Consider the following 24509-nt stretch of genomic DNA (forward strand, 5'->3'; position numbering starts at 1 on the left):
GAAGTGTTGAGTGCTATGGATAAGTTCATTTACCTTGGTTGTCTACTTTCCAGGGACGTACACATTGACAACGAGGTTGGTGCACACGTTGCCAGAGCTAGATCAGTGTTTGGGAGACTCCAAAGAAAAGTTTGGGAGAGAAGAGGTATTAGATTGACTACCAAACTGAAGGTTTACAAAACTGTTGTGCTGACCTCATTGTTGTATGCCTGTGAAACATGGACAGTCTACTAGCGCCATGCCAGGAAACTGAATTGCTTCCATTCAAACTGTCTTAGGAGGATTCTGAGGATCACCTCGCAGGATAAGGTACCAGACACTAAAGTCCTTGCTCGAGCTGAACTGCCAAGTATTCAAACTATGTTTCAGAGAGCGCAACTCTGATGGGCTAGCCATATTGTTCCAAAGCAAAATGCAAAATGTACGTTTGCCAAAAAGACTATTTTATGGAGAACTCACATGGTGGTCAGAAGAAGAGATACAAGGACACTCTCAAGGTCTCTCTCAATAACTTTGGATTTGACTGTGCAACATGGGAGAGACTGGCATAGGACCACTCAGAATGGTGTGTTCACATTAGAAAGGGTGCTGTGCTCTATGAGCAAAGCAGAATTGAGACAGCTCAAAGTAAACATAGGATGCGCAAATTTGGAGTACCTACTCCAACTATTCACATAGACTATCTGTGCCCAACCTGTGGTAGAGCATTCCGAGCTTGTATTGGTCTGATCAGCCACAGTCGGACACACTGAAACTTCACTGTATTGTGGTGATGTCACTTTGGTCCTCTTCGAGAACCAAGGCCAACAGCCAACCAACCTGCTTCATCGTGAACAGCCAGGCATTGTACCGATCAGTTATTCTGCCTTTCAAAGGAGATTATCACGCTGTTACATTGCTGTGATCAAATTGCTATTATTATATAAATTATTCTGATTCTGCTCATTTCATTTTGTATCAGTTCACACAAGTCTTCCTGGACTTTTCCCTAAGAGAGAATTTCAAGGGAGTTACTGGGGAAAGCCTGGTTTAAAAAAAAAACCTAAAAAATGAATAAAAATTCTTTTTTTAAATTTTAAATTAGGGGAAAGGACCATCTCCAGAACAACTCTTCTTCCCCATAGTTGCAATACCTGGCATGACCACCTGGTGGGAGCAGTTCTGTGTGTATGTACATGGGGTGGGGGGGAGTTGGTAGTGGCTGGGGGGCGGCCGGAGAGAGGGGTGTGTGTGGTAGCAATGCTCAGAATTTGTCCAGCTCAAGGCACAATGATGGACTTTTATCCCAGGGGGCACATTTTTGCCCCTCTGCCTTCTCAGAATGTGGCCACAAAGGGGTAGCTCCCAGTACTGCTCTCAGACTGTGGTAAAACTCCCTAAGCAGAGAGGGTGTGTTATTGAACTTGGCCCCTGGAGAAGAGAGCCACAGCCCCTTAGACAGGCTTCCTATTGTGACAGTTGCAGCCTCCAGGACAAGCTTATGGAGGAGGGTGATTGGAGTTAGTGGAGGGAGAGAGAGACTGAGACTGAGAGACAGACAGGGAGAGATATACAGAGGCAGAGAGAGAAAGAGAGGGCCATCACATAGTTAATAACAGGCAGAATGGGAACTCTAGGTCTACAGATTCCCGAGTCAGGCAATTTTTGCCATTTTCCCAAGCTGCCCTCTGTGTCTAAGATTTATAATTACAAAATAAATTACATTCAGGTTTTATAGGTGAGCCCTTGGGGAGATGGTATTCCCTCCATGGGTGCAGATGACCACATGTCCCTGCCTGCTTGTCATTATCTTGTAGAAATCCCACCCAGATGATCTCCCGGACAAGGCTACACAGCATAGGCCTTTCTCTGCTTCTGTCTTTTTAAAAATTATTTTTATTTTGGACAAAAGAAGCACCACATAAAATGGGCACACTTCCATATACATTCTCTGCTTCTTTTTCAATGGTGTGGGGGTGAGTGGAGCACAGACCGGGTGTTCTGGGGCCTCCTCTTAACTGTACTATGAGTCAGCTGTGAAATGTTCAGCATGAGCATTCAAATCTCAGAAATGGGCTGTTCAGATCAGGGCTTGATTTATTGCTTTATTGATTGTCTAGACTTAAGAAAGTGTTAATAGTGCAGAAGAAACTTAAAAGTGTGTTCGTGTGTTTTTGTCTGAGAGGCTGATGGTTACACATTTACGAGTACACCCTTTTATTGCTTGAGTTCAGCAAATGAATAAGAGAATCAGGGAGCGAACTCATAACCAGAGTGGTAACAATGGGCTTTCAGAGTGGGGTTTAAAGGTTGCAACATATCTTATATCCATGATCTCATTTGAGCCTCGTAACACCTCCGAGCACACAGCTGTCTTGCTGTCCCCTGCTTTGGCTAAGAGACCAATAATATTTTGGTGGGATATTACTGGATGTAAACTACAGACTACTTGTACCCATTAATTAGATCTTCCTTGATCTCTGGATTATATGTACATTGGATTATTTGGAGAGCTCTGCATTTGTACCCACATAGCGTGGCTGGGGCAAGATTCCTTTTAAGAGAGGGGCCTTTGCTCTAGAAAGCAGCCAGATCTTTAAAAGTACTTTGCAATTTTCCACATTCATTCTAGGCCATTCTCTTCCTCCAGGTCAATTCCGGGTCCAATTCACTGTCCTTCTTCAGCGTTTGTCCCAGATTGCCTCAAGCCTCTCTCCACTACAATCCATCTTCCATTCAGTTGCCAAATTAATTTTCTCTAAGGGTAGGTCCTACCCATGTCACTGCTGTGCTTGATAAATTCTAAAAATAATATGATAAAATCTTGACCTCCAAGATATCTGGCATTAAAGTTCACAACCTGGCACCTTCCTACAGTTCTCACATGTTATTCCTCTCCTCTGCAAACATCCAACACAACACTCTATCCCCTGTCCCCAAGGCCTCATAACATTGGTTGTCTGGCACACACAAATTGAGACTTTCTTATAGATGCCTTAGTTCCTTTGGCTTCCTCCAAGTCCCACCTTAAATTCTACCTTCTCCAGGGGGCCTCTTGGTAACTCTATGCCATCTCTCACCATGACACTGCTAGTGCCTTCTCTTCTGAGATTGCAACCCCTATACCCTATATCTCTTATACACATATCTACTTATTTACAGGAACCCTTCTTACCGTTTTTTGTCTCTCCAGTACTTAGAACAGGTCCTGATAGTGTTTAGTAAATGTTTTCTGATGAACTGATGTGCTAACTTGATAGATTGACACAACATACACTGAACAATTGGCATTCTTCATTCATCAGATTTATTCCTTTGTGGTTGTGAGGCCTCTTTTGAGGAGCCCTGGATATTCTGAGCTTGCTGCACGTACGAGCTGGAGTGTCTGGAGGGGTCCACTATCAAGGACTGTCTCTTCCATCTGGCTCCTACAAAGGGCATTCTCTATGACAGTAGCTTCAGTGAGCAAACATTTACCTCCCTATTTCGTGTCTCCCCTGAATGGAGTCATTTGTAGTTGTATTTGTGAAGGAATCTCAAGTGAGCTTAACATACCCATCATACCCATGAGAGGAGGGTTTTTAAGGCTATGTTTTCCTCTAGAGTCAACAGGTTTGGAACTGATCAACCATCTTGTATTCTCTGTACTAATGATTCTCAAACTATAATCTGAGGAACCTTAGGGGTTCCCAAGACCCTTCTAGGGGATTTATGAAGTAAAATCTATTTTCATAATATTAAGATGCTTTAATTTGCCATATGATAAATATTGATGGGTATAATCCACATAAACAAAAAGCTCTTTGGTGTGGGGGGAGGTCCTCAATAATTTTTAAGAGTATAAAGGGGTCCTAGGACTAAAGGTCCTCCTTTACCTTCTCATTTCTCATTAAAGACACCCTAGGTGGATGTGTAGCTCATCCCCAAGATTTTATACAAAGAAAGCCAGTATATGTGCAGTTCTAATTTTTCCTGAGGTCATTCAGGTTTTCAAGATCAAGTTACCTCCAGAACAAATATCCTAGTCACAACTTCAATATTTTAATTGCCATCTCAAATTATCTGTGTGCGGGTATGGGCATGGAAGTGCCCATGAAGGTCCCACCCTACACATCCTCATGAGAGGAAGAAAAGAACCCCAGCCCTGAAGGCAGGCAGGCAGAAGAAGTCATGTTTGCCTCACCTGGTAAGAGAATTAGAAAGTGATCCAATGGCAGCAAACACCTACTCCCCTTAACTCGGCCTATGATCAGAGGCTCTTAAAATATTTTTTGATAATTGTATTTCCATTTAAATGGTTTCCTTCGTAATACTATGTATTTATTTATGAATTTAAACACATCACTTTGAGACAATGTCCACAGACTTCCCCAGTCTACCAAAGGGGTCCATAACACACAAAAAGTCAAGAACTCCTGCTCTAGGCTCAGCTTAGGATTTTAAAGTGTAAGAGACTCATCGGCATGCTATATTTCATAATTCCATCACAAATTTGTGTCACAGCCTTGAAACAGCAAACCATTTCTTTATTGCAAACATGACTCACAGTTGAGGAGGCGTCCTTCCCCCTCCGTGACCCTCTGAGTGAGGGCAAGGAGACCTGGGCCATAAAGAATTACCTGGCCCTCAATCCAGGGAACTTGGGACTTCCCAGAAAATGTCCTCAGAATTCCATAGCTCCTCCCTCAGGGTTCCAGGGCCCTTGCCTGATCTTTCCTTCCCAGACACTCAAGAGTCCAGAGGAACCACCAGGGCAGACTGGGAGAGAGGTCCCTGAAGCCCTCAAGGAAGACCACAAATAAATAGTGAAAGGCCAGGAGCTCTAAGTAGGGATCTCAACCTCCCTGGGATCAAGGCAAACCTAAAGAAGATTCTCTGCTCCTTCCCCAGCTCCACAGGCCAGGGCTCTAAGAGCCTGCCCACGCTCAGAAAAGGGTTGGCTCAAAGTTCAATCCTAGGGAGCTAGATGAGGGAGGAAGGGAGGATTTCACACACCTTCCTGCCTTCTCACACTCCCATGGCTCTAGAATCCACAGGTCCCTTATACTCAGCCCCAATGGGAGGAAAGCACCAGGGAGTCAGTAGTTTCCTTGGGCTTTAGCAATGGCTTTCTCCACCCGAAGATACCAGGGCCCAATGCGAGTGTGGCACATCATGTCCTCAAAGGCCTCCAGACCTTCCATCACACGTAGCACACCATACACTGCCTGGCAATGGGAGAGAAGGAATTGTTACAGGGATTCTGGGTCCCACAAACAGCACAGAGGAACACAGTTTTTAAAAATCCCAACCTTGGGGGGATCTCATCTTTTGGTCCTGACACTAGGTCTGGAAGGAAAGGGAAGCTGGTTATGAGACAGGGCCTCAGGAAAACTAGGGTCACAAGTCAGGATGTCTAGGTAGGGGTCCTCTAGAAGAAACAGACATAGCCCTGGCAAGGCAGCTGGGACTTTTTTTACCCCTTTCCAGGGGTTAGGAAATAACAAGGCAGATTTTCCAAGTGCTTTTAAGATTTATAGGTCACTTTCCACAACAACCTTATTAACAATTATCTCCATTTTACACATGAGGAAATGGAGGCTCTAGAAAAGGCAATGACTTGCCCCAGGTCATGCTATTATTAAATCAAAGGATCACAGCTTAGAGGTAGAAGGGACCTAACAGGTCAACACTCTCATTTTACAGAGGAGGAAACTGAGGCTGTGAGATGTTACATAACTTATCCAAGGTTACCCATGTGACCTTGGAGGGAGGTGGCTGAGCCAAGATTTGAGCCCTGCTCCTCAGACTCCAAATCTAACACTGTGAAAGACTGAGATAGGGGATCCTAGCCCAGAAAATGATCCTACCCCTCCCCTGGACACCCTAAACTTCTCACCAAGTCAGCAAGGTTGGGCTCCTTGCCCCCCATGAAAGGCCTGTCCTCGCCAACTGCTGCCACCCACTGGTTCGCTGCCTGGTACAGGTCCTCTCGGACATCATCTTGGAGGTGGTGCCTGTGGGGAGGAATGCCCTGTCCTTCAGAGGCTGTTAGACAGGCCCCAGAGGCAGGTCACACTGCACCATCCCAGCCCCAGCCATTTCTCCAGTGAGAGCAGAGCAGCCCTATGCAGCTCACACAATCATACACAGTTGCGGGGGTAATGTGTGTGATAGGGAGGAGCACTTCTCACAAATGCAACCACTCCTGGATCTTTGGGATCATGAGTGGAATGAGGGGCATTAGAGGATCAGGATCATGGGAAGGCTGTTAGACTTGGAAGGGACCTGAGATTAGCAAGTCCAAACTTCGTATTTCATAAAGAAAGAAACTGTCCCAGGGAGAAGTGAGTTGCCTCAGGTTACACGATTAATTTGGAAAGAACCCAGGTGTGCTGACTTCTAGGCCATGGCTTGCCAAGGCACGTCACAGCAAAGCCAGAATAGAAGCAGGGCCAGCCTGGGATGGGGAAGGGAGGCTTCCTTCTCCCTGCTATGGTCATCTGCTCTAGTCCAGAATGGACAAAAGATGGTAACTACACCCTGCTCTCCTTGGCTTTCCCCAACACTGGTCCAGGGCGCCCCTCTCCTCAAACCACTTTCCCCCACCACTGTGATCCTCCAGCTCCTTCTAGCAATTGGGAAATTAGGGATTAAGCAGTACTGTGAGGGTAGGGGCAGGATTGACAGGTTACCTACTTTTCCAGCAAGAATTCCTACTTACAAAGATTAGGAGGGAAGCAGAAAACTGGGAAACAGTTTTTACAGTCAGTGTCTCTGATAAAGTCCTCATTTCTAAGAATATATAGAGAACTGAGTCAAATTTATAAGAATACAAGTCATTACTCAACTGATAAATGGTCAAAGGATATATATGGGCAGTTTTCAGATGAAGAAATTAAAGCTATCTATAATCATGAAAAATGCTCTAAGTCACTATTGATTAGAGAGATGCAAATCAAAACAACTCTGAGGTACCACATCACACCTATCAGATTGGCTAACATGACAAAACAGGATGATGATAAATGCTGGAGAAGATGTGGGAAAACTGGAACACTAATGCATTGTTGGTGGAGTTGTGAACTGAGTCAATCATTCTGGAGAGCAATTTGGAACTATGCCCAAAGCTATAAAACGGTATATACCCTTTGACCCAGCAATACCACTTATAGGTCTGTATCCCCAAGAGATCATAAAAATGGGAAAAGGACCCACATGTACAAAAATATTTATAGTAGCTCTTTCTGTGGTGGCCAAGAACTGGAAATTGAGGGGATGCCCATCAGCTGAGAAATGGCTGAATGAACTGTGGTATGAATGTAATGGAATCCTATTGTTCAATAATGATGAGCAGGCAGACTTCAGAAAAACCTGGCAAGAGTTCTACGAACCGATGCTGAATGACGTGAGCAGAACCAGGAGAACATTGTATACAGTGCAATGACGAACTTTCACAGACTTATCTCTTCTTAGCAATGCAAGGATCTAAGACGACTCCAAAAGACTCATGATGGACAATGCCATCCACATCCAGAGAAAGAACTGATGGAGTCTGAATGCAGATGGAGGCATGTTATTTACTCTTTTTTTGGTTGTTTCTTCTTTCTTGTGGTTTCTTCCACTGGTTCTAATTCTTTACAACATGACTAAAGTGAAAATAGGCTTAATATGAATGTATATGTAGAGGCCTATATGAAATTACAAGCCATCTTGGAGTGGGGGAAGGGGAGAGATGGGAAGAAAATCTGGAACTCAAAATCTTATGGAAGTGAATGTTGAAAACTAAAAGTAAATAAATAAATTTTAAAAAAAGAACTCCTAGTTACGGAAATTGCTGCTAAAAAGAGAATTACCATTTAGTCCATGGCCATATGATTCCCTACTTACTTCTTCAGGGCCATGTGAGAGTCCAAAGTAATCCTGGCTCTGAGGAGATGGCCATTCTGATCCTCAGAAGGATCATGTGTCCCTCAAAGATCTCCACTCTGAAGAACAGGAAACCCTATTTCCTGTTTAGGACTCAGGCCACAAACCAGACCTAACTTGATGACAAGTGGAGACTTCACACTGACCCTTGAAGAAATCTTCAGTGCCCCTGCTTACCTGCTCTTGAGTCTCTTGCTGATGATGAACATGGCGGCTGCTCCCACATATTTGGCCACTGCTCCTTCCACAGCTCCAAACTTGCCTTCATGGACAATGTAATCAAAGGAAGCCAGGGCTTCAGCAGGAGTTCGGTAGACATTGGGCGAGATAAGGTGCACCAGCCAGTCATCTGCCCACTGTCGCCACTTCATTTCCTCCCTATGGGGAAATATGTGTGTGTGTGTGTGTGTATGTGTATGTGTGCATGTGCATATGTGTGTGAAGCTATAGACAGCTAGACTGTAAAATGGATAGAATCAGTAAGACCTCAGTTCAAATCCAGCCTCAGACATCGACTAGCTGTGTGACCCTGGGCAAGTCGCTTATCCTCTGTCTGCTTCAGTTTCAACTGTAAAAGGAGGATAATAACAGCACCTACCTTGAAGGATTGTTGTGAGGATCAAATGAGATAAGACACGTAAAGTGCTTAGTGTGGCGCCCAGCACATACAAGGAAAGTATGATATAAATGCCTTACTCTCTCCTTGTATGTTGGGTGAATGGGATGAAGGCTCAGACCCTCCCTGGCCCAGCTCAGCCTCCTGCCCTTTTTCTTCTAAGGTTCTGTTACTGGTCACTCCATCTGTTTTGCAGGGGGGAGGAGGGGAATGGGGTGGGATGTGGAGATTAAACAAGAGGGTTCTTGGTAAGACCACATGACTTATTTTAAATAAAGGACAGTCTTCCCAGTGGCGATAAGAACAATAACTAGCATGTCTACAGCACTTTAAGGTTTGCAAAGTGTTGTACACATGCTAACTCATTTGATCCTCCTGGGGCATCATAGATGAAGAAACTGAGGCAGGTAGTGGTCATATAGTTAGTATCGGAGGCTAGATCTGAAATTAATTCTTCTTGACTCCAGGAGCAGCATTCTATCCACTCTGTACATCTAGGTCTAGTCACCTGGCCTAGGTAGAATTAACACCTATCATAAAACTAGAGATGGAAGACCCCTACAGTTTATAACTGAGGGAGCTGAAGCCCGTCAATGTGCGATGGCTTAGAAACTGTTATTATTCAGTTGTTTTCAGTCATATCTGACTCTTCCTGACTCCATTTGGGTAAAGATACCAGAGTGGTTTATCATTTCCTTTTCCAGATCATTTTACAGATGAGGAAACTGAGGCAAACAGGGTTAAGCTTAGGGTCACAAATCTAGTAAATGTCTGACGCCAGATTCGAACTCAAGAAGATGAGTGTTCCTTACTCCAAGCCTGGTGCTCCATCCACTGTGCCACCTAACTGCCTGGCTTTGAAATAGACCGGCTCTCAACTGGCAATTAGATTAGAAGAAAAAATAATACTTAGAATTGGAAGTGATATTAGGGATCATTTAATTAGATCACCTCATTTTACAGAGGAGGAAACTGAGGTCCAAAGAGGGGATCAGTGGGTTAGTGGTAGAGCCAGGCTCAGATGCCCAGTCCAGACTCCAGGTTTCCTATTCTTTCTATAACATCACACTGGCTCAGGCGTAGTGGATAGGGTGACCTGAGTTCAAATTTGACCTGACATTTCACACTTACTAGCTGTAAGGGTCAAGTCACTTAACCCTGATTGCCTCCAAAGAAAGAAAGAAAGAAAAGAAAAAAAATTCACACTGGGTTCTTGAACTCTCTAGAGGCCCCTGTCCTAGGAGAGCACCTCCACTAAACCATCCTCTCATCTTGGAGGCCTCAGTGCGAGCGGCCACAAAGTAAAAAAATGATCCTTCCTGTTCTCACTACCCCCCACCTCCTCACAACTTACTTTTGAGCTTCCTTTCCACTGTAGAGATGCCGTCTCTCCTTCTCATTCAGCATGAGCCAATATTTATTGCCAAACTCAATCACCTCCTTCCCCTGGTCATTCACTGCCTTCAATGGTGGATAATAGGAGATGATTTCCTCCAGGTTCTTCCTAGAGAATCAGAGTCATAAGCTCTTCTGCCGCCCTTCCCATTGGGCACTGCCCCTCCCACATGAGCCCCTGACTGGGTTAACCTTCCAGCCAAGCTGTTTGAGTATCTCCCCTGTTCTACAAGCCTGCTGTTCCATCAACTCCCTCTGTCTCTTGAAAACTATAAGTAACTCCAAGGTCACTGGAGGAGATGTGGGGTTGTAAGGATAGTTTATAGCAATTGGTTCAATTTTAAACCCATGAAGAATTTTTCCAGTGGACCTGTTCCCCATATCTGCAGATAAAATGGGATGAAATACATATAATAGGAGGGACCTAGTATAGACAGCCAGAAGGACTTCCTAACTCAAGAGCCACAGAACACTGGAATAGCTTCATGAAGAAAGTTGTTCCATCCAGTTTGCCTGGACAAACTTTAATGCCTATCTTCACCCCCATCCCACAGTGCAGGTCCAGGATGGATGAGATGACCTCCAGAGATCCCTTCTAGCCTACAGACTCTATGGTTCTGCAAAGGCCCCTTACCCAGACACCAGGTGCGTCTTGATTGCGCTAATGATCACAGACGAGTCATTAAGTTGCTGCTAAAAAGAGAATTACCATCTAGTTCAGGGTAAAGTCAGGCTCTACAAAATGTCAAAACATTTTCTAATCCCATAGTCTTGGCTAGAGAGGCATGGATCAAGTGGGAAGGGAAAGGAAGATGGGAAGAATGTCAGGGGTCAGAATAAGGGTCAGAATCCTAGGAGGAGGTGGATGAAGGTCCTAACACCTTCAGTCCTGAGCTATCTGTTCCCACACCAGTTTTATGTTTCATAGGGATCTGGAGCCAAGAGCCCAATTTTGGCCCAGGAAAATGGGGGTGGAAAAGGACAGGATCACTTACTAGTAATTCTCCTTCCTGGGCAAGCAGAATAGGCACCTTTCTGTAGGAGGAGAATTTAATCTCTTGTTTCCGGACAGGGTTTACCTCCACTACCTCATACGGCAAAGCATGGAAGTCCAGGAAGGCTCGGACCTTGCTGCAGAAGGGGCAAGTCTTGTACTGGTACAAGGTCAGTTGCAGACGGCCCTCAGCAAGCTATAAACAGGAGACAGTGGCCTGTTAGAGGATTCACTCAGAGTTCAGTCCTGGGATGGCATGCTTTCCCAACAGCATTTTTTTATAGGAGAAATTGGGTTAAAAAGCACATCTAAGATAGCTTCAATCATGATAACAGATGCAGTAAACATCATAGTGTACTGTAGACCAGGGCTTTTTTGTTTTTTTAAGCAGTTTTAGTTTTAATCATAGCATAGATCCATGAATATTCTATCACAAACACAACTGAAAAAATATACAATCTACTTTGTTATTTCCCCACCTTCCACCCCCTTAAAAACTCTACACAACTATAAAAAATTAAACGAAGGCTTCTTAACCTTGTTTGTATCATGGACCCCTTTGTCAGTCTGATGAAACCTGTTGACCCCTTCTCAGAATAAAGTTTTAAAATGAAGATGACAAAAGAAAGCAACCGAATGTGCTTAAATGCATAAAATAAAATACAAAGAATTACAAAGGAAAGCAATCATATTGACCTGCAGTCAACAAACCATTTTAAAAAATCAAAAAACAAGTTCACAAAACTCTTGACAGCTCAAATGACCACTCTTCCTTACAAGCTATGTTACTCAGGATAAGTTACCTGACTTTTTGGGGTGTACTTTCTTCTCTAAAATTAATGGTCTAGAAGGTTTCTAAGGCCCTTTCCAGCTCTACACTGCACATTCTGATTTCCCTCAATACCTTACCTATTAGAATGGCTGAAGCAGCAGTCAAAGGGAGGTCAGAGGGAGAGTAGAAAGATGACTATGGATGGGGGGGTTTTGCTCAACAATCAAATTCTGCCTCCCAATGCCTTGGCGACAGTAGAAGAAACTGGATGAGGGCTCCTTAGACTTTATCTAAATGCTTTTTAGCATCAGGTGGCAAACACCCCCTCCTCCTTATTCACAGGATCCAGCCCTCAGGGCCGGGGAAATCCCACCTTCCCTACACCTCACTGCACCCCAGGAGGAGAAAGAAGGGAGAGGAAGAAAATAATAGGATTGGCTAAAATAACAGGCTGGCCGTGGTTCTGGGGGTCCCCTCCATCTGAGGGCGTCTTAAGACCTGAAAGAACTGGTGATCATCAAGTCGAACCCCCTAGTTTTACCGATGGGGAAACCTGAGTCAAGAAAGCGGCCGGGACTCACCCAAGGTCACTCAGGCATCTAGGTGGTGACAGGACTCAGGTGTCCCGACCCCCAAGCTGGTGCCTCTGCAGAAGGGGGAGCGAGCCTCCCCCTCCACACCGGAAGGTGCCTCCAGGGGGCAGGGAGCGGATGGACAGAGGCTGCTGGCCAGCTCGGAGCCCGAGGTGAGGTGCTCGGGGCTGCGCGCTGAGGCTGGGGTGCCCCACCCGCAGCCAGCTCGCTCCCCTGGGAGGCCCCGGGGGTCCCGCCCTCCCCCCGCCCAGCCCCCCGCTCGCCCTCTCACCTCGGGGGCCGCCTGTTTGGCCAGCTGCTCCTGGGACTTCAGACGGCCCCGCACGGTGTGGCCGATCCCCAAGGCGCCCCCAAGGGCCAGCGCTGCCACCCCCAGCAACCTCGGGGCCGCCTTGGGCGCCGCCCCGGGCCACCGCCCGGCCGCCCCGGAGAGCCCGGCCCGGCTCTGGCCCGGGCAGCGGCCCAGCTGCCAGCCCACCGGCCTCGCGTAGCGCCAGCCCGCCCGAAGGGCAGCCACGGCCACAGCCATCTTGACTGCGCATGGGCCGCACACTCTAGGCGGGCGGGCTCGAGAACCCAAGGAAGCTGTGACCTTAAAGAGACCAGGCCTCTGCTACGCAACGAAACGCCCCGGAAGGAGGCGGGGCCCGCAGGGCCTGGTGGCGCTGAGCTGCCAAACCGGGGGCTTGGTGAAAGGGCCCGGCCTGCCGCGGCCGCGGCCGCATTGGCCCCGAGCACGACCCTTCCCGCCCTGGCTCGGCAGGCTTCCCCCATGAAGAACGAGCGGAGCATTCTGGGATCGCTGGGGTCGTCTAGGCCGCCCCCTCTGAGTAAACGAGGAAGCCGGCCCCAGCCTTGCTTCTGTGACTGGTCCAAGGTCACTCTGGGAGGATACCCAGAACCCAGGACTTTCTGGATCTGGAGACTGGGGCGCTCACGCACTGAACCATCGGGGAAACGTCTGATTTCGGTCACCGCTCGGGGTCACCCAGGTCATTTCCCGGGCCTGGCCTAAGAGGACCCCCAAGTCCTGACCGGCCCCGCCTAGCCCAAAGTCCGCGTCCATACCGTAGGTGCCCACGACCGATATCGTCGTGGTTTGGTCTGGGGGAGAGCGCTGGGTTGGGGACCTGGAGGATGGCGGGCCTGAGCCAGTGGGACTTTGGGGGTGTTTTTCTCTTTCTTGAGTTGTTTCCCAGGCCGAGCTAAACTGAGAACATCTGGAGGACAATTCCCAGCCTGGCTGAGCCCCGTGGCTGGCGATGCCTTCTGGCGTGGAGCCTGTTAGCTGAAAACTGGGTATACTGGGAGGCTGGTGTTTGGCTTTGGGGGCTCGCTCATGAGGTCCTTTGGACTGGACTCGGGGACATTCTGTAAGGGTCCTGCCTCATCCTGACCTGGCCGTAGGCCTTCTGGTGGCCATGCTGGAAGCCACCCGTTCCTTCAGGGGAAGGAACCTACGCTGAACTCCATTTTTAATAAATTTTCCTTGATACCTTTTCTGTGTGTCAAGTTTGTCTCTAACACTTATCTCTAAATAAGATTGTTGATCCCTCTGAAGCTATCTTTCCTTTAGAAAAGCAGATCAAAGAATCTGTGCTAGCAGCCCAGCCTGGGTGCTAGTGTGGTTGCCACTAAGGACCTGAGTGTAAGTCCAGATTTTTGTCTATCTGTGAGACATCAAGCAAATCAACCTCTCTGAAATCAGCTTCAGGATCTGAAATGCAGTGGAAGTTGGGGGTGGGGAGAGGTCTGGCTTTCCGCTTGCCATCCACAGATAATAATAATAGTTAGTACTTAAACACTTTACAAATACAATCTCAATTTATCTTCACAACAATACTGGGAGGTGGATGTATTTTACACATGGGGAAACTGAGGCAAAGGTTAAGTGACTTGCCCAGTCATACAGCTAGTAAAGTATTTGAGGCTAGATTTGAATTCAGGTCTTCCTGACTGCAAGTTCAGTGCTCTTATCTGTTGTGCCATTTATTGTTATTAAATTGTGTCTGACTCTATGATCCCATTTGAGATTTTCTTGGCAGAAATGCTGAAGTGGTTTGCCATTTCCTTCTCCAGCTCATTTTACAGATGAGGAGCTGAGGTAAACGGGGAGTAAGTGATTTGCTCAGGGTTACACAGCTAGTAAATCTGGGGCCAGCTTTGAACTCAGGGAAAGGAGTCTTCCTGACTCCCAGCACTCTAAGCACTACAGCGCTACCTAGCAGCCTAACCGAGAGAGGATTATAGATAAGAAAGTTATTCTCACTGTCTTGGATGGATAGTGACCCTTGTGGCATCTGTCTAAAACTGAATGTGGATACAGAGAGTTTTCCCACTACCTAACTTCTGTCTTATAACCTCTTTAAGTCTGTTTCCTCACCTGTAAAATGTGGGTTGGACCAGACAACCTCTAACATACCTTCTAGCTCTAAATCTGTGAAACTGTGGATAATAAATGTGAACTCATACACCTGTATGAGAGTGTTATTACAGCCTGGTGCTTCCAACAAATTTGGTGCATGTGTTGTCTCCCCAGACTTCCTATGATATTGCAATGTTCATCCTAGGGAAACTGACGCTGGTTACAATCAGGCTCCAACATCAACTGGAGGGGAAGGTTGAATCTGATTTCTCTGAGTCCAGGGCCTCAGCCCACTAAAACAGTTTCAAGGGGGAACTATAGAAAGGGGAGAATCTGAGCTCCATTTGGCAACAAATTTCCACCCTCTAAGATTTCTGGGTGGAGGGGTGGGGACTAAGGGGAAGAAGAGACGGTTAATACCATGGTACAAAACGGATTTTTCAGGCTTATGAGGTCACAGGAAGGTTTAGGAAATAGAATTTGTCCTTCAAGATAATCTTGGGGACGTGGGGAGAAAAGGCCAGATAAGTGTCATGCTGGGGCAGGTAGGTGGCAAAATGGATAGAGCACCAGGCCTGAATCAGGAAGACTCCTCTCCCTGAATTCAAACCTTCCCCCAGACACTTGCTAGCTGTGTGACCCTGGGCAAGTCACTTAACCATGTTTGCCTCAGTTCCCCGTCTGGAAAATGATATGAAGAAGGAAAAGGCAAACTATTCCAACATTTTTGCCGAAAAAACTTCAAATGGGGTCACGAAGGGTCAGACGTAACTGAAGCAACTTAACGACAACAAAGTGTCATGCTAGTTAGGAAAACGTTCATTCATTTGTTCACACATTCATTCACAAACATTAAGTGTCTACTGTTTGCTTGCCAGTAGAGATACAAGAAACAAATGATATTTCTTGCCTTCAAGAAGCTTGCATTCTCCTGGGTACACAGATAGGTATAAATGAAAGCTATATACATGATAAATAGCATGTTGGAAGGGGAACGCTAGCAAGTGAGGGGATTGGGATAAGTCTGTACATAGCAGAGCCTGACTTGAGTCTTGAGTGAATCTACGTTCTGCAATTGGGGAATGATGGAGTGCATCCCAATGCAAGATCCCAAAGTCCCATTTTCAGCCCTGTCATATATTTCCCTACAAGTACCTAATCCTCTCTGAGCCTTCAGAGTTTCCCATCTCATCTCCCTCCCCAGTCCTCCCTCCCCCAGCAGCTCATACAATGCTGTTGCCCAGGTGAGACAGAAACCCACTTCATGACAGTGACTGGACCTTTGTCTCTCAATCCCTTTGGGCAGTAACATAGCTTCTGTGGACCAATAGCTGACTTCAGGTCATTCCTCTCCTCAGAAACTCTCTGAGTTCTGCCTGTATGGAGAAGGGTTGAAGAAAAGGAATAGGAAGCTGTCAGAAGCCACAATACTGGTTTCCAAATTCACAGTTTGGCAAATATTGAACATGTTCCAAGTTTCCATCATCTCTTTTTTTTGGGGTGGGGGTGGCAATCAGGCTAAGTGCTCAGGGTCACACAAATGGTAGCTGTCTGAGGCAGAATTTGAACCCAGGTTCTCCTGATTCCAGGGCCAGTGCTCTCTGTCATCTCTTATTGATTTGTTGATTAGGGAAGGATAAGAGACAGAACTTTTGGTGGAGAGGAAGCTCTGATCTACAGTAGGTCTCTGGGGGAATCACCAAAAGGCAGGAAGGATGTCCATGAATGCCTCTATATGAAGAACTCCCATGGAGCAGGCGATCACATGGTGGTCAGAAGAATCGATACAAGGACACTCTCAAGGTCTCTCTCAAGAACTTTGGAATTGATTGTGTGACATGGGAGACACTGGCACAGGACCACTCAGCTTGGTGTGCCCACATCAGAAAGGATGCTGGGCTCTATGAGCAAAGCAGAATTGAAACAGCTAAATGAAAAGTAGGATGCACAAATTTAGAGTAACTACCCCAAATGTTCACACGAACTATCTGTGCCCAGTCTGTGGTAGAGCATTCCCAGCTCTTGTTGGTCTGATTAGCTACAGTGGGACAAACTGAAACTTGACTCTAGCACAGTGATGTCATTTTGGTCCTATTTGAGAATTATTATCTGAATTATCTGAACCCACCACCTTCCATCCTCCAGCCCACAGCTCTAACAGGACTGGGCTACGCCATCCAAAATAAGTCCTGACTTTTAAATATAGTGAGTGTTCCTTTCATGGGCATAGACACAATTTACAGTGATTTCCAGTTGTTTCATTAGATCCATAAAACATCCCTGTAAGAGAGGCAGGGGAAAAGAAAACTGGGGCTCAGACAGGGGGAAATTCCTAGTTTGTCACACTGCTAGTAGTGAGTACATGTGTGCTGGGGATCCAGGCAGCAATGTTAAGTGTTCCACCTCCAAGTCCATTTGCCACCTGATCTGTTTAAGAAAGAGCATTATTCCATGAATGCCAGCCCTGCAGAGCTGGAGTAGGGGCCCACCCAGGCTGATGCCAGCCCTGCAGAGCTGGAGTAGGGGCCCACCCAGGCTGATGCCAGCCCTGCAGAGCTGGAGTAGGGGCCCACCCAGGCTGATGCCAGCCCTGCAGAGCTGGAGTAGGGGCCCACCCAGGCTGATGCCAGCCCTGCAGAGCTGGAGTAGGGGCCCACCCAGGCTGATGCCAGCCCTGCAGAGCTGGAGTAGGGGCCCACCCAGGCTGATGCTAAGCCTGCAGAGAACTGGAGTAAGTGGCACCAGCCTATTCCTCTAGCTTCTGGGGAGGCCTGGCTGTCCTGAAGTGAGTGGGAAATGTTTAAGGTTCCTAGGCAACAAGCTGGGAGGGAGGCGGAGGGGGAGGCGGAGGGGGAGGCTCCCAAAGCCGCCAAACCCGGCCTTCAGAGGACTCTGCCCTCTAAAGACCCGGCGTGCCTCCTTCCCTACCAAAAAGCAGGAAACAGTCCACACGCCACCTAGCTCCAGGTACGGCGGGATCACCTTATTCCCCGGATTTCGCCCGCCCGCCGCTCAGTTTCTTCCTTTCTGGAACCAGAAACGAAAACTTTATTCCTCCGCCGGGCTGGGGACCTTGAGGAACCCCATCAGTTTGGATAAAGCCCTCCCGGAGCTAACTAGGGCTCGCCGGTGGCTCTCTGGGGTGCGTGCCCGAGGGGCTTCGTCTTCACTCCCAGTCCCCGAAGGCCTGAGGCCCAACTCCCTCGCTAGGGAGACCGGTCCTGCGATCTCTAAGGCTTCCAGGCGGCCAGCCCGGAGGCAGGCCCCGCCCCTCAGGCGGGGCCCCGCCCCTTCCCGGAGGGGGCGGGGCCTGGTCTGCGTCACGTTCCATCGGCAGCCCGCTGAGTTCTTCCGATTGTCTGGGCTTTGCGCGGCTCCGCGATCAATCGCAGCCGCGGACCCCAGGATGACCGGCCCCCACGGGGACCTGCCCATGCCAGTGGAGACCAGCGTGGAAGAGGACGACTGCTTTGGGGAAGCAGGTAACTGAGCTCTACCTCTGTGGGCGCGACTCTGCGCGTCGTGCGTGGGGAGGATACTTAGCTAGGAGAGGGAATCCGGAAAGGGCCCTCTAAGCGCCCGGCGCCCTGCGCTGTCAGCCCGGCCGTCACCCCTCGTCCTCCACGGGGCGTCGGGGGCGTGGGCTCCTCTGCCCCGTAACAGTCCAGCCCGTCCCCACTCTCCAGTGATCGGGGTTCCCGGCCAAGGAGGAGGGGCTGCTGACCCTGGGGTGGGAAGATGGGGGAATCTCGCAGTGGGGGCAGACGCTTCCCGTTTGGATTGGACCCGGGCCGGGGCATAAAGCATGGACACCCAGGGGGCTGAGGTGAGCCTCGATCTACCGGGGGACTTGGGGACTCGTTCTGCCGAGTCAGCTTTACCGGAAACCACGGCGTGCGGTGATCCGCCCTGGAGATTCAGTCATCGCTGAGTGTTCCGGTTGTGAAGGCGCACGCACGCACGCGCACACACACCCACACGGACCACATGCACACACCACACATACACACACGGAGACACACACCACACACATACACACCACACCACATACACCACACACACCACACACACATACACACCACACACCATACACACCACATACACAGCACACCACATACACACACATACCACACACACACCACACCACATACACACACCACACACACATACACACCATACACACATACACACCACACCACATACACACACCACACATACACGGAGACACACCACACACACACACCACACACACACATACACACCATACACACACACACACCACACCACATACACACACACACACCATACATACCACACCCCATACACACCACACCACATACACACATACACACACCACACACACACGGAGACACACCACACACACATACACACCACACCACATACACACCACACCACATACACCACACACACCACACACACATACACACCACACCACATACACACACATACCACACACACACCACACCACATACACACACCACACACACATACACACCATACACACCCACACACCACACCACATACACACACCACACACACATACACACCATACACACATACACACCACACCACATACACACACCACACATACACGGAGACACACCACACACACATACCACACACACACCACACACACACATACACACCATACACACACACACACCACACCACATACACACACACACACCATACACACCACACCACATACACACATACACACACCACACACACACGGAGACACACCACACACACATACACACCACACCACATACACATACCACACCCACACACACCACACACACACCATACACACCACACCACATACACACACCACACACACACCCACACACCACACACCACACCACACACACACACCATGCACACCACACACCACACCACATATACCACGCACACACCACACACACACACCACACACACATACACACAGAGACACACACCACATACACACAACCACACACAGGACTTTAAGCGGTTGGGAATTCAGGTTTCTCATTTCCCTGGGGTTGGTGGAGCTTAGCCGCAGGGGAAGGTCTCAGGGAAGGAGGGAAATGCCGCGGTGCCCCTTCATTTTTCATTTAAAGAATAATTGTTTTTTGTTCCTGGGCACTGACGATTTAAACATGGTTATCACATAGACCCTGCCTTCAAGGTGACTTACCTTCTAACTGGGGTTGGGGCAAGAAGACATGTACACAAATAGTTATGATTCAAAGGATAGATAAGTGCTTTTAGATACTTGCAGGAAGGAGGGGCAGGGAAGGGCTTATTGACGAACAGGCACCTGAACTTGGACTTGAAGAATGGGGGCTGTAGGGATGTAGGGAGCCAGAGCGTTTGACGTTAAGTCCAGAAGTCCTGTGCTCAGTCAGCCTCAGATGTTGACTGCTTTCTGCTTCAGTTTACCCATCTGTAAAATGGAGATAATAACATCCACCTTGCAGGATTGCTATGGGCATATAAAGTGAAAAAATATTTGTAAAGGATTCTGCAATGTATAAATGCTAAATCTATTATTTTAGGCATAGGTGACAATGTGGTAGAGAACAGGAGAGCTAGTCAAAACCAGGCTTGTATAGTAGTCTAATTAGGTTGGAACATAGAATGGAAAGTCAGGATGGCAGACTGTGGCAAGCTTTAAATGCCAGGATCAGAAGTTAACCTCTTCCTTGATAGGCATCAAGAAGTTAACGATTTTTGGATAGAAAGGAATAACATCATCCTGGAGGTGTATTAGGAAATTTGCTCCAGTAATGGTGTGGAAGATGGAGATAGAGTGACCATTAAAATAGGCCAGGCAAGAAGAGATCAGGATCAGAAGTGGGTGGCTACAGTGGGAGACAAAAAGGGAGGACATATTTTGAAAGTAGAATTAATTGGATTTGACAGCTCTATTGAGGTACAGAATGATTAGACAGTAGTGAGATGTCATTCCATCCTGTCTCCATTGGAGCAGACAGTTGCTGAAGGATAGCAGTATGTTTAAATGCCCAAATCCTTACTTAGTCTGTACCCCATGGAGAAAATTACAACCTAAGAGACTCATTTCCAGAAGTTTGTATTCTGATTTCAGAATTTCTCCAAAGCTCCTGAGGAGCATCATAAACCAATATTTCCCTAGAGAATCAGAATAGTAGGACAGAGTCACTGAAAGATGACCTCTGATCAGTGCAGTGACCAGCTATGAGTTCAGAAGACTGATGCTGAAGTAAGCTTCCTGCCTCTCCATAGAGAGAGCTGTAGCTGCAAGAATAAGGCATTTATTTTCCATTGTGGCCACTGTGTTGGTTTGTTCAGCTTGAATGGACTTGTTACAAAAAAGGGCTAGAAGGATGAGGAGTCATTCAGAAATGAGTGATTTTTGGGGGGGAGGGGGAAAGAAGAATCAATAAAACAAAGAATAGGACAGGAGACCCAGTGGTTGTCAGGATTAGTCTTGACTGGAGCCAGGAACAGGGCCTTATTTGAACAGCTAAGTGAGGGAAGGGGAAGTAGTAGTGTTGAGTTTTTCTTGACTCTCTGAGACCTTGTAGGTTTATATTTGTGGCTTTGGAGGGTATACAAATGATCTTTTCCAGTAGAGTGGAACATGGAGCTCATGAACTTGAGATCACTGGTATCATTGTTGGACCCTGGGATAGACTTTTCTTCCCATGATGCTAGTGATTCCTAAAAGGGGCAGGAGTTTAGATGCTAGCCCTTCATTCAGCAACTCTAGATGAGGCTGACTTTATCCATAAAGAGGCAGTTTGATGTCCTGCAAAGTCAGGTCTGTTGGGTCATACGTCAAAGTCCCAGCTCTGACTTGGGCAGTGTTACTTAACCTTCACTGGGTCTCTCTGTTCTTCACCTGTAAGTCACTCCTGATCCCCACTTCAGCTCCAAAATCCTTTGAGTTTATTCATAGCAAAAATACTGTTGGAGGGAAAGTAAATAATGAGCACTTCTCTATTTTGAGATGAGATAAAAAGAACAACGTGAGGTTTTGGAGACAAGGTTGATAGGTTTTGCCATGGGACCATAGAATTTGAAGCTGGAAGGGACCTTAGAAATCATCTGTTCCAACCCCTTCTTTCACAGAGAAGGAAACAGGCAGGAGAGGGTTACCAAGACTGACTTTCCAAAGATCTAACAAGGTAGTGGGAGTCAAATGCAGTTCTTCTGACTCCAAATCCAGTCTGCTTTCCACCTGTGTCACACTACCTTCAGTTCAACTCTCTAGCCCAAGTACTTTCATCTGTAAAATGGGGATAATTCTACCACTTCACAGGGATACATGAGGTTCAAATCAGCATGTGATAGCGCTTGGATACTGGGAAGTACTGTCCAGATTTTTTGTCATTTTTATTGACCTATTTTGTTGTTGCATTATCTTCATTTCCAAAAATATACCTCTTCCGATCTCCCCAGAGAGCCATCCCATGTAACAAAGAATAAAAGTAAAACTAACCAACACAGCAACTGAATCCCATGGTATAAGCAATATTTCAACCCCACAGAGATACATTTGCTTCTTTCTCCTTCCTGTCCAAGCTTGATCAGCATAATTACATGGTATTCATTTCCTAAATTTGCCATCATTTACACTGTTTTAGTCATTTTGCATGTTGTTTTCCTGGTTCTCCTCCTTTTGCTTTGCATCAGTTTATGTTTTCCTGGGCTTCCTCTGTATTCCCTATACTCATTATTTCTTCCAGTGCAGAAATATCTATTACATTGTGATGCCACAACTTGTTTGGACATTAGAGGATAAGATAGAGACAGTCTTCTTCTTGTTCCTTCTTTTAAGAGCAGACTTTGGTACCTGAGCAGGGACTTGTTTGAGAGACACTAAAGAGCTAGGAGCCAGGCTGGGGCTGACTTAGAGTCACAACCTTGCGTAAAGAGAAAGGTCTAGGTATAGGCTTGGGTGCCCAGATTTGGGAGGAAGATACACGATAAAACAGTAGGACTCCATCCCTTGCTGTCATTCAACTAGGAAAGCATCTTGGATTTTGGAGACACTCCTGGGCCTTTGGGGAATAGCAGCTAAGTGGAACAGTGGATAGAGCACTGGGCCTGGAGTCTAGAAGACCTGTATTTAAATCTGGCCTCACTTAATAGCTGTGTGACCCTGGGCAAGTCACTTGTTTGCCCCACTTTCCTCATCTGTAAAATGGGGATAATAATGGTACCTACATCCAAAAGTTGTTGTGAAGACCAAGTGAGAGAATAATTATAAAGTGCTGTAGCACAGTGCCTGGTACATACTAAGCACAGTATAAATGGTAGCTATTTATTATTATAGAGGAAGAAATGAGAGTACTATCAAAGCTAATAGTAGAGTATGATTCCTCAGAAGACAGTGAGGTCTATCCCAGTCATTACTGGGGTTCATATGGAGCAGTTAGAGCTAGAAAAGACTTGAGAAGCCATTTAGTCCAGTGCCCTCATTTTAAAATCAAAGGAACATTGGCTGAGGTTAAATTATTTTTCCAAGGTCATACAAGTAGGATACACTAGGAGAGCCAGGATTCAAACCCAGCTCCTTTGACAGGAATTCCATTGTTTTTCTGCTACATGACATGAATAGTGTTGTGTATCTTTTCAAAGAATCATTATCCACTTCATTTGATGCTCACCAGTAAATTAATAATCCTTTAAAAAGCAGGCTTGGGTAGGCCTCATTTTACAGAGAAGGAAACAAAGAGGGAAAGAGCCTTGCCTCAGGTCACAGAGCATAACTGCCACAGAATGGCATAACTAGCACTCATACCCAAGCACCTACACTGAAGATCGATCCCTGGTACTGTAGAGGAGGCAAGGGATGATGGGAAACTAAGCAAGGTCTTAGGTTAACCTCAAAGGATGCTTTAGGGCAGGATGTTGGCAAGGGGACAGTAGTGTCCTCATCCTCTACCCACAGAAATGCTTGGTCCCTTCTCTTAGAATATGCAGCCATCAACTCTATGCTGGACCAGATCAATACTTGTTTGGATCACCTGGAGGAAAAGAACGACCACCTTCATGCTCGGCTCCAGGAGCTGCTGGAATCCAACCGGCAAACCAGAGTGGAGTTCCAGCAACAGCAGCAGCAGCAGCAGCTCAGTGAGGGTCTGCCTTCGGCTAAACCCCACCAGTAGGCCCTGGGGGAAGTGATCCCCTTATCCTCCCCTTTTCACAGCAGCCTCAGAAGCTCCTGCCCCGGAGAAGGCATTTGCTGGGTGAGTCAAAGGCTCTTAAGTCTCTTCTTAAAGGGGCCAGGATGCTTCCCCAGCCCACAGACAGTGAACACCATCTGGACAGCCAGAGACCCTGTTAAGCTTGGGTCCTAGTCTGTTGTCTCCCTCATTTGTACCTCCTGGTCCCTGGGCCCAACTATCGGATTTAATCCCAGAGGACCACCTAGGACTGGAATAGCTGCCAACCTGAGGGTAGGAGATTGGTTGATTGAATCCAGTTACTCCCACCCCGATAATGTTAGGCTCCTCAGACTAGGGTTAGTTTGGAAAGGGGACAGGGATTGGTTGTCATTAAAAAGATGTCTTTCACTGTGTGTCTCTTGTTTACTTTGTCTATAATACCCCAGACCTTACATTTATTCCTTAAAAGGCTCTAATTCTGATTCGGACCCCTAGATCCCTGGGTCCCATGAGGCCCTTTCAACTGGGAAATCCACCCTAAAGATCATGATGTCCAACTCCATCATTTTACAGATGAGTAAACTGAGCTCCATGTGACTTAGATCAGTTGAAAGAATCACTGCAGGATGTTTAGCCTGGGTAAGAAAAGACTCATGGAAATCATGAGGTCTATTTTCCTTCCACCACTCAAATGGTTAGAGTTGTTTTTTCCTTCATTCCCAAAGG

The 24509-nt window shown here is 47.1% G+C and overlaps 2 protein-coding genes and 1 long non-coding RNA gene across 4 annotated transcripts; 1 reads left to right on the forward strand and 2 right to left on the reverse strand.

The window, feature by feature from the left end:
- Positions 1-4484: 4484 nt before the first annotated feature.
- Positions 4485-12801, reverse strand: PTGES2 (prostaglandin E synthase 2). 2 transcript variants are annotated; one of them, XM_072632565.1, is made up of 7 exons: positions 12529-12801; positions 10894-11088; positions 10533-10588; positions 9858-10007; positions 8065-8265; positions 5858-5975; positions 4485-5186 (listed from the first exon to the last, which is right to left on the reverse strand). In XM_072632565.1, the coding sequence occupies exons 1-7, from the start codon at positions 12784-12786 to the stop codon at positions 5058-5060; spliced, it is 1107 nt and encodes a 368-aa protein (XP_072488666.1). In that variant the 5' UTR covers positions 12787-12801; the 3' UTR covers positions 4485-5057. The 2 variants fall into 2 exon arrangements, with proteins under 2 accessions (XP_072488666.1, XP_072488665.1); XM_072632564.1 differs by having other exon boundaries at positions 10533-10591.
- A 4064-nt stretch (positions 12802-16865) lies between these two features.
- On the reverse strand, positions 16866-17695 carry LOC140519508 (uncharacterized). The gene is made up of 2 exons (XR_011972219.1): positions 17605-17695; positions 16866-17049 (listed from the first exon to the last, which is right to left on the reverse strand). It is a non-coding gene; the product is annotated as an uncharacterized lncRNA (long non-coding RNA).
- BBLN (bublin coiled coil protein) lies at positions 17555-24191 on the forward strand. The gene is made up of 2 exons (XM_072632570.1): positions 17555-18104; positions 23590-24191. Exons 1-2 carry the CDS (start codon positions 18029-18031, stop codon positions 23781-23783), a joined length of 270 nt encoding a protein of 89 aa, XP_072488671.1. The 5' UTR covers positions 17555-18028; the 3' UTR covers positions 23784-24191.
- Positions 24192-24509: the final 318 nt, after the last annotated feature.

This window comes from Notamacropus eugenii, chromosome 1 (assembly GCF_028372415.1).
Source record: "Notamacropus eugenii isolate mMacEug1 chromosome 1, mMacEug1.pri_v2, whole genome shotgun sequence".
Taxonomy (NCBI): Eukaryota; Metazoa; Chordata; class Mammalia; order Diprotodontia; family Macropodidae; genus Notamacropus; species Notamacropus eugenii.

Coding starts and splice junctions, on each gene's coding strand:
- PTGES2 (XM_072632564.1), bottom strand. CDS start 12,786: ATGGCTGTGGCCGTGGCTGCCCTTCGGGCGGGCTGGCGCTACGCGAGG. Junction 10,592..10,893: donor CCCAGGAAGGAGAATTACTA/GTAAGTGATCCT, acceptor TTCTCTTTTTAG/CAGCAACTTAATGACTCGTC. Junction 5,187..5,857: donor AGCCCAACCTTGCTGACTTG/GTGAGAAGTTTA, acceptor TCCCATTGCCAG/GCAGTGTATGGTGTGCTACG.
- BBLN (XM_072632570.1), top strand. CDS start 18,029: ATGACCGGCCCCCACGGGGACCTGCCCATGCCAGTGGAGACCAGCGTG. Junction 18,105..23,589: donor CGACTGCTTTGGGGAAGCAG/GTAACTGAGCTC, acceptor CCCTTCTCTTAG/AATATGCAGCCATCAACTCT.